Source organism: Cricetulus griseus, chromosome 4 (assembly GCF_003668045.3).
Source record: "Cricetulus griseus strain 17A/GY chromosome 4, alternate assembly CriGri-PICRH-1.0, whole genome shotgun sequence".
Taxonomy (NCBI): domain Eukaryota; kingdom Metazoa; phylum Chordata; class Mammalia; order Rodentia; family Cricetidae; genus Cricetulus; species Cricetulus griseus.
In genome coordinates this window covers 6,125,399-6,135,009 of record NC_048597.1, presented here as the reverse complement: position 1 = coordinate 6,135,009, position 9,611 = coordinate 6,125,399, and the positions used below count along the sequence as shown (strand labels likewise).

The window sequence follows — 9,611 nt, the reverse complement described above, 5'->3', positions numbered from 1 at the left end:
GACAGCCTCCAAAGCCACAGAGAAAGAACAACAAAAAAACCAAAAAACCAACCAACCAAAACCCAACAAAACACCTTGGTGTGGTATAGAGAACAGGTATTAACAGTACACATTTTCTCTGTCAAGGGTGAGGAAATATATTTGAGGGCTATTTGTGCGCTGTCCAAATTATGAAGTAGAACTCCATTAAAGCCTGAAAGGACAGTACATTAATGGGTGTGTACCATCCAGAAAAATGATTTATGTAAACAGCAGGTATAGGTTATTTGCCTAATCAGTGCTCTAAACAACAGAAAGCTGAAAAAGGTTCATAAGAAAACAAGCAGAACTGTGTTTCTACACGATTACATTATTATGGGCACTACCACTTCTGTTGCTTGGTAAACAAAAGATCCAGAGACTGATACTGAGGTACAAGCTTCAAGCTGAAGATCAGAAAAGCAAAGAAGCTGGGCACCAGCTCTCACTTGTCCTCAAAATGGGCCTAGCTTCACCAAAACCCCAACTGGAGAATCCTAAGACTCCAATGTCTTCCTATCCTCAATGTGGCTGGAGAATGAATCCCTGATAACTTAAGACCCTGCTCATCTCTCTTTTTTTGGGGGGGAGGGGTGAGACAGGGTTTCCTGTGGCTTTGGAGGCTGTCCTGGAACTAGCTCTTGTAGACCAGGCTGGTCTCCAACTCATGGAGATCCTCCAGCCTCTCTGCCTCCCGAGTGCTGGATTAAAGGCGTGTGTATCAAGCACTTCCTGACCTCTGTAGCTTGAGCTAAGTTTGTTCTCTGAATCCTCAGGCAAGCTTTAGTAAATCATAAATAATATATCACCACATCTGTCAAAAAAATTTTTTTTTGTAAGATGGGGTCTTTTCTGTGTTCCAGGTTAGTTTACAGCTTGCTATGCAGGTCCAACATTTCAGTGGTCCTCTGCCTCTCCAGTGCTAAGGTTACAAGTGTGGGTCACCATGCCTGGCTCCTCCCATTTTTGTTTGCTGGCTGTATAAAAACAAGTAATAAAGTCATTTGTATGTAATCCATAGCTTGCAGGCTTATGATTTAAGAGCTCATGGGATGCCCTGGATTGGAAATCTGTTAAGAGAAGCCAGAATCAAACCCTAATGCATCTCACGTGACTACTGGCATTATTACTGTTTAGCTGTTAAGTTAACATTAAAATAGTGTATACTGTGAGTTCAAGGCCAGCCTGGCCTACAGATTGAGTTCCAGGACAGGCTCCACTGTTACACAGAGAAACCCTGTCTTGAAACCAAACAAAAAAGCCCAAAATACCATATACTACAAAGTATGCAGAAGTCGGAATGGATAACTTGTTACATGACTTTGCTTAACCTAAACTGATACCTCAGGTATAGAAACAATCTGTCAAGTCATCCAACAGACAGGGGCAACAATAACAAAGGTGGGGACGGAGTTAAGTAACTAAGTTATTGCATAGAATAAAGCCTCTTGTTCAAATTCTAGCACCAAACTCCGGGAGGGGCGGTGCAAAGGGATTATGAAGGCATTTTACCTAAGCAGAAGATGGCTACAGGCAAAGTTAACTGTCATTTGTACCTTCTAGATTGATACGCTAGTTTAGGATTACATATTTAAAGAAAAATCAAAAAGGCTGGTGAGTGGCTCATTAGTTAAGAGCTTAGTGCTCTCCCTCCCTCTGTGGAACTAACTCTGTAGAACAGGCTGGCTTTGAACTCACACAGTTATGCCTGCTGGTGCCTCCAGGGGCTGGGATTAAAGGCCTGGGCCACCACTGCCAGGCTGAGCTTAGTGCTCTTACACAGAGGGCTGGGGTTTAATTTCCATCACCCACATGGGGGCTCACACACATCCTAACTTTGGTTCCACGCGTAGACCAGCCTCTTCCGGCTTCCTTGGGCACTGCAAGCGCGCGCGCGCGCGGCACACAGATGCACGCTAGAGAAGACTTCTAAGGAATAGCTGAAGCCAATACATCTTTGTGTCCACTTGGAGTATCAGGGCAACGGAGTCAGAGGGCCTTCCTTACTCCCTGGGCGGCCGGCCTGGGGAGACTTTCCCTTCTTGGGTGTCAGTTAATTAGTAGGAGTTTCAGTCAGGGAAGGAGAGGATACAAGAATCGGGCAAAAGCATTCCCAAACATTTGTTTACAAACTGGAAACCAAGCGGGGCGGCGGGGCGCACGCCTTTAATCCCAGCCCTCGGGAGGCGGGGGCTTGCGGGTGTCTGTGAGTTCGAGGTCAGCCTGGTGAGCCACGCAGGGAAACCCCGTCTCGGAAGGAAAAAGAAATGCAGAAAGCAAACACGAAAGCTGGTCCAGCTGAACCGTTAGTGACAAGGACAAACCCATCTGCTTTTGCTCCACTTTAGGGGCCCGTCTTCCGAAGGCACGGGGCTGGGAGGGGGTGCACACAGAAACCGAGAGCAGGGGAAGAGGGTCCTCGCTCGGGGCCGTGCACAGCAGCGCGACCCTGCCCGCCCGGCTCGCCCAGTCTGCATACCCGCACCGGCCGCGGAGGGAGGCCCGGCAAGTCACGCCCGATCCGGAGGGGGTCCACACACCTGCGGCCGGCCTCGCCGCGCCACGCTGCTCCCGCACGCACGCACGCACGCACCCCAGCACGCACGCGGCCGCCCGCTCCGCCGCCGGAAGTGGCCCCGGGCCTCCGCCCCGCTCCGGCGAGCTCTGCCGCCCATTGGCCGGCCCGCCTCGGTCCCCGCCCTGCCCGCCGCCCCAGGGCGCGGCCGGAGCTCGCTGCCCAGCCCGGCTCCGCGTCCCCGGGAGCCAGCGCGCGGCTCGCCGAGTCTCCTCAGGGCTGCCACGTAGGGTGTGCGAGCCTGCGCTGCCTCAGAGCGCCCCGCGCGGGGGACGGACGGGGCGGCCTGCCGGGGAGGGGCGAGCCTGCCGGGGCCGGGCTCGGGACGGGGCCCCGCGGGCGCCCTGTTTAGAACGTAGGTCGCGCAGACGCCGCCTCCGCCGCCGCCTGGGCTGAGACCGGGTCCGTGAGGCCGGGCGCAGGCGGTAACGAGGCAGCGTGGGGCTCGCTGCTCCGCACCTCCCGGCGGGGTCCGGGCTCCTCCGCTCCCGTGCACCGTTCCCAGCTCGACCCGACCCGACCGACCGACCCGCGTCCGCTTGGCGCTCGCAGCCGGCGCGTGCGAGCCTTCCCGCCCCCCGCCCCTCAGCCCCGTGTCCCCGCCCTCCGCGGCCCCTGGTCGCGGGCGCTGACTCGTTACGGGAAGGCCCCTGAGGGGTCCCCTTGCGGCCGGGGTCCGGCGCGCTCGCCCCGGGAGCCACGGCTCCTGTAATGGCGCCTGCGTCAGGCACTAACATGGCGGACTAGCTGGTGCGCGGCGCAAACGTCAGCACCTCTCCCCCGGGCGGCTCGGAGACAGCGCAGGAGAGCGCGGCGCCGCTCGCTGATTGGCTCGTGGGCGGAGCGTGCCCCGCCGGACGCGCCCCCGCCGGCCAATCCGGAGCCGGGTAAAAGGAATTGGCCGCTGCGCCTCCTCCCGAGGCATGCTGGGAGCCTGGAGGACTAGCGAGGAGGAGTTGAGAGAACGGAGCGGACGCCATGGCGGCCGACATCGAGCAGGTTTTTAGGTCTTTCGTGGTCAGTAAATTCCGGGAAATACAACAGGAGCTTTCCAGGTAAGCCGTCCCCCGGACTCGGCGGCCCCGCGCGGCCCGCCGGGGCGCCCCGTCCGCCCTCCCGGGGCGTCTTTGACGGCGACGCCGTCGTCTGTCGGCTCGGGCCCCGCTCCGGCCCCGCCTGGGCCCGGGCTCCATTTTCCGGGCCATCCCCGATCCGCGCCGCTCCTCCCGGGGGGGGCGGCGGCGGCCGGGCCGCGGTCCGCACTCGCCGGCCTCCCCGCGGGCTCGAGGCGCGCCCCGGCCGGGTTTGGGCGGCCGGCGGGCGGGCGGGCGGAGGAGGGAGGAGGCCCGGCGTCCGCCAGGCCCGGCCTGGTCCCCGGCGGCCCCTCCTCCGCCGCCGCCTCTCCCCTCCCCCTCCCCGCCTCCGCGCAGCTCGCCCGCCGCCGTCCACGCCGGAAAGGGGCTCCAACGGCCGCCCCCGGGGCCCTGGGGAAACTTGTTCACCGCTGTCCGCTCGGGATCGCTCGGCGGCCGGCGGCCGTCCGGCCGTGCGGTTCACCGGACGAGCGCTCCCCCTTTTAACAAGCAGCGGTGAAGTGAGACGTCTCTCCTCAACAGCGGACACGCGATAAAAAGACTCGGCAGAGGCGGGCCGGGGGCTTCGGAACTGGTGGATGCTCAAGCTTGTGAAGCAGGAAGTGCACTGTGGGTGGAGAGCTGTTATTTTTCTTGCTGCCCTGACTTAATGGGCAGATTTCAAGAACGTCGCCGCGCTGGGTTTTTTTTTTTTTTTTTTTTGGTTTTATTTTTTATTTTTTTTATTTTTTTTGTCACTGCAAGTAGACTTCAGAGATGACCCTTGGTTCCCAAAATTTCAAGTGGAAGAAATTTCCGAAGTTGTTTACTCCGGAAAATAGTGGGGATTATATTCAATGGTTTTCTTCTAGTAGTAATATTGTGTATCACATGACCGCTTCTTTAAAATACTCTTCAAGAAAGAGTTCTTGAAAAGTAAATATTCTGAGTTAAGAAACGTTCTTTACGAATGGTGTAAGTTGAGAGCAGTAATATGTGAATTAGAAAATCAACTGATAAGCGGTTGTAAATTATGTGCCCAAATTAGCTAGGGTTATTCGTGCAATAATATTTTATTGCTGCGATTTTGTTTTTTTTTTTTTCAAAATGTAATTTTTTGTTGTTGTTGTTTTGGTTCTTTCATTTTTCTTTATTGAGGACAGGCTCTACGAATGTCACTGCTTACAGCCTTGTCGTGTAGCCACACCTCCTAGTGATGGGTGGGATCACAGGCCTGAGCTACTACAACATTCCCCCCTATTTCGTTTTGTTTTTTTGAGATAGGGTTTCTCCGTATACATTGCTGTCCTGGAACTCACTCTGTAGACCAGGCTGGCCTTGGCTCAGAGAGTCACATGCCTCTACCTCCTTAGTGCTGGCATTAAAGATGTGTGCCACCACTGCATGGCTATTTTTTTTTAAGTAGCAATATATATATATATGTATCCATATCCATGTCCCTAATTGTAGCTTTTGAGCCTGTCCTGGAACTAGCTCTTGTAGACCAGGGTGATCTGGAACTCACAGTCATCCGCCTGCCTCTGCCTCCCAAGTGCTGGGATTAAAGGCGTGCACCACCAACTCCCAGCGTTTCGTGTTTTTTTTTTTTTTTTTGTGTTTTTTGTGTTTTTTGTGTTTTTATTGGGGTTTATCATGGGTAGGAACTGTCACCTTAAGGTATGCCCCTCCCACAAAGCATGTCCATTCTAATCCTCCTGGGATGCTTTCTGGGATTTTTTCTTTGTATTCTTTGTACAGCCAGCAACAGCTTCAGGTTCCTCAGAAAATTTCCTTTTCTTCCTTGGGGACCGGCGTTTCTTTTTTTTAAAAAAACAAAACATTTTGAGGCATTGGCAGAGAATTTTCCTAGAAACCTTTTTGTTGATTTGAGGCAGGGTCTCACTATGTAGCTCTGGCTGATCTAGAACTTGCTATGTAGATCAGGCTGGCTTTGAATGCTTAGAGATCTTGTCTTTTTTGGGACTAAAGTCCTGTGCTACCACAACCACCATTTTGAACGTTTAAGTAGTTTACTGCACTAAATGTGTTTACTTGTTTTTATAAGCCTTGCTTTTATAGCCCTTTTTTTGGGGTGTGGGGGGGTGTCTTTTGTGACATGGTTTCTCTGTAGCCCTGGCTCGTGGCTGTGCTGGAACTCATTATGTAGAACAGGCTGGCCTCAAAATCACAGAGATTGACCTGCCTCTGCCTCCCAAGCACTGGGATTAAAGGTGTGTGACACCTTCTCTTAATGTGATCATTTTGTATTGTGTGTTTTAGACATATACTGTGTAGTTTGAATTCTTAATAATTTGAATATTTTTCATAACTATAAATTCCTTTTCAGGGCACATTGTTGGATAGCAAAGTGGCTTTAAATTCTAATTGCTTTTCAGTGATTGTAATTACATCCTGGTAGCATTAGGAAGAAATTATTGGCCGGGCAGTGATGGCATACACTTTTAATCCCAGCGCTAGAGAGGCAGAGGCAGGTGTATCTCTGCGTTTGAGGCTAGCCTGAGCTACAGTAGCTAGTTTTAGGACAGCTAGGGATGCACAGAGAAACCCTGTCTTGAAAAACTCACAGTGATTGAGTTGCCACCATGCTCAGCCCTTTAATCTTTAGTGCTCAGAAGGCAGAGTCAGAAAGATCTCTGTGAGTTCTAAAGTAGTGAGTCAGGCCAGACAGAATAGAGAGACTGTTTCAAAAAAGAAAAAAAAAAATCAGGGTAAGTATGTTTAAATGCTTAGAAATTTTTTTATAAAGTCTGCAAAGAACATTAGGACAAAAAAACCAAAACCATGATCAGTCTTTTTTGGTTGCCACTTCAGTGAGCTATTTTTCCTCCATTGGCTTATATATTCATCAGTAGATGGTGAGGTTAACATTTAGATGGCTAAATTACACAAATGATTGTATATTGATGTGTTTCTTCCATGTATAGAAACAGAATAATAGTCCTGATTGTAGAGTTTTGTTAAAATTACATGAGTTTTAAATATGTGGCAGGCTAGACAGGGTGCATGCCCTCATTCCCAGCAGTTAGACAGGTGGGTGGATCTCTTTGAGTTCAAGACCATTGAGGGCTACATAGTGAGACCTTTGTCTTAAAAACTGGCACTAGTCAGTACTTAACGTTATTTATTAGACTAACAAGATTCATTGTGTTAGAAAACCAATCATTCCTTATCACTAAAGTGTTTTGTTTCTGTAATGAGACTGTTAGCAGGTAGTTTTATGTGTATTCAGTTAGTGAAATTCTATTTGAAACAATGAATTTTAATTTTCTTGCAAGGTTTTACAAAAATAGTAAAAATGCTTCCATGAATGACATTGTTGTACCTTTAGTAACATTCTTCTATCCCTGTGATCTGAAAATAGGTTGTCATTTATCATTTCACTATTAGTATAAACTTGTTCAGTGTGAATTTCTTGAAGTCCAGAAATTGTTTAGGGTGCAGAATTTTTTATAGGTGTATAGATGTAATTTTCTTTTTAAATTAAAAGGCATTAAAGTCTGAACCTGAGGGGAGTCTGCAAGTAACCTTTTACCCGGTATCTGCCTTGACTGGTTGTCATCAGTGCACAGGGGTGGTTTTATTGTGGCCAAACTTTGTACCATAATGTTAGCTCATCTATTTTTCTTTGTGTATTGGCTCATTAATACTTATGTAACTGAAAGCTGTAAGTTAGTTTATTTTTAAAATTTAGAAATCTGATTTTTAAGGACCTTTCTCTGTCACAGTTCTGAAAACTTTAAAATGAAAGCATTCCATCTGAATTTATAGTGATAAGAATTTACTAATGGCAAGCATGAAATAGAAAATTGTGAGATGCATGGGCAGTATAATGTAGGGTTATGTTAGTTAAGTTGCCAGTGTTGAATTACTAATTTATCTTGGTGTGATATAAGTATTAATGAAGACTGGAAATTTTTCTTGGCAGCGGAAGGAGTGAAGGCCAGCTGAATGGTGAAACAAATGCACCTATTGAAGGAAGCCAGGCAGGTGACACCGCTGCCTCTACAAGGAGTCTCCCAAATGAAGAAATCGTGCAGAAGATAGAGGAAGTCCTTTCTGGGGTCTTAGACACGGAGCTACGGTATAAGCCAGGTAAGTTGAGGGTAAATGCTTCAAAAGTCTTTTAAGATTTGTGAATGTTGATAGCACTGGTTTTAGGTTAAATTTTTTATAGTGTCTTGAACTCCTCCTCTGAAAACAGTTATGTACAAACATGAACATTGGAGCACTTCCTTGGATTTACTGGTAAAATAATATTTTTAATCTCTTTTCAGTTTTGCTATGACTAAATGGCAGGATTTTTCTGTATGTCTTTGAAGAATTGTATTAGTTTTTTTAAAGTTGCTTTTGATTTTGTTTTGTTTTTTTCTTAATTTTTATTGTGCATGTATGAATGTACTGGTGCCTGAGGAAGACAAGAGGAGGGTATTACATCCTATGGAGTCTAGACAGTTGTAAAACTACCAAGGGGTTGCTGAGAACTGGCCAAGTTCCCTTGTAACAGCACTACAATCTCTTAAGCACATTGTTCTAGCCCCTAAGTGTCAATTTTGTAAGGTGCCGTATCCCCAGCTAAATTTGTAGTGGTTTTTAAGACCCCTTAGATTTTGCTTTAAATCCCATGCTTAGAAGTTGACTTGTGGTGGTGTTGCACGCCTTTTAATCCCAGTGCTTGGGAGGCAGAGGCAGGTAGATCTGAGTTCGAGACCAGCCTGGTCTACAGAGCAATTTCTAGGACAGCCAAGGACATACAGAGAAACCATGTCTTTAAAAACCAAAAGAAAGAAGTTGACTTGTTGTACAAAGAAGTTGAAGCACAGACATTGTATAGTATTTGCCTTTGGAATTGATTAAATAATGGGTGCTGGAAAATGAAAACATTGGGGCTGCTGAGATGGCTCAGCATTTAGAATACTGACTGCTCTTCCAGAGGACCTAGCTTTAATTCCCAGCACCCACATGGCAGCTCACAACTGTCTATAATTCCAGGATCCAACATCCTCACACAGATATACATACAGGCAAAAAACACCAATAAAATAAAAATAAATAATTAAAGAAGAATTTGTTATTAACAACAAAAATTATTAAGTATAGGAATTAGGTGTGTGGTATGGTTCTCTCTGATAAGACATGGTTTAAAATAACAGCTAGTTTTGCTTAGATCATGGCTCTGGCAATCTTGTTTAGGTGCAAACTGCCATTTTATGCTGTGAAATAAGCAATAGAAAATGATTAATTTTTCTTTGGATACACTGTCTAGTGTTAGTATTTTTTTTCTTCTATAGTAGGAATCCCTGGTATATTTGACTAGCATTTCCTTAAAATTTGTCAAATTTTAAGCTGAGCAAGTGTCATAAATGAGGGCTAATAAAATATTAGTAGAAGTCATTTAAATGATAGCATTTTTTATCTTTGGACATTAATCTTTCACTAGCTCTGTAATGTGAGTTTTTTCAAATAGAGCTTGAAACTAAATATGAAATAAATTCATCAACATAAGTTTCTGAAAACTTGAGAACAAAATTGGTTTGGTTTTGATACAGGGCCTTTGTAATTCTGACTTGCTGGCCTGGAGTTTTGTAAACCAAGCTGGCTTTAAATTCACAGAGACCTGCCAGCTTCTTCCTACATTTACCATTATACCCATTCTAAGGGGAAAAAAAAATGATTTTCAATGTATTATTGTGAGGTTTTGTGCCCACATGTGGGTGGGCACAAATCCATGCATGCATGTCTATGTGGACTGCCGTATTTGTGAGTCAGAGGTCATTTGTCAATTGGCTGTTTCTTCTACCATATGGGTCTCAGTGACTGAACTCAGATCATCAGGTTTGGCTGCAAAGTGTCTTACACTGAGCTGTCTCACTGACCCTGAGGGGCAGAGGAAACTTTAGATTTTAGTGAAATACTTTTTTTCTTTT

At 47.1% G+C, this 9,611-nt stretch overlaps 1 protein-coding gene across 6 annotated transcripts in view; it reads left to right on the top strand.

The window, feature by feature from the left end:
• Positions 1–3,320: 3,320 nt before the first annotated feature.
• Son (SON DNA and RNA binding protein) overlaps positions 3,321–9,611 on the top strand; it is a 32,357-nt gene continuing 26,066 nt past the window's right edge. For all 6 annotated transcript variants that reach the window (XR_003485320.2, XM_027415594.2, XM_027415595.2 and 3 more), the window contains exons 1-2: positions 3,321–3,648; positions 7,613–7,779. Coding sequence is in view for 5 of the 6 variants with exons in the window: in XM_027415594.2 (XP_027271395.1) it covers positions 3,572–3,648; positions 7,613–7,779 (244 nt within the window). In the remaining variant the exon portion in view is untranslated. The remainder of the gene's footprint in view (positions 3,649–7,612; positions 7,780–9,611) is intronic.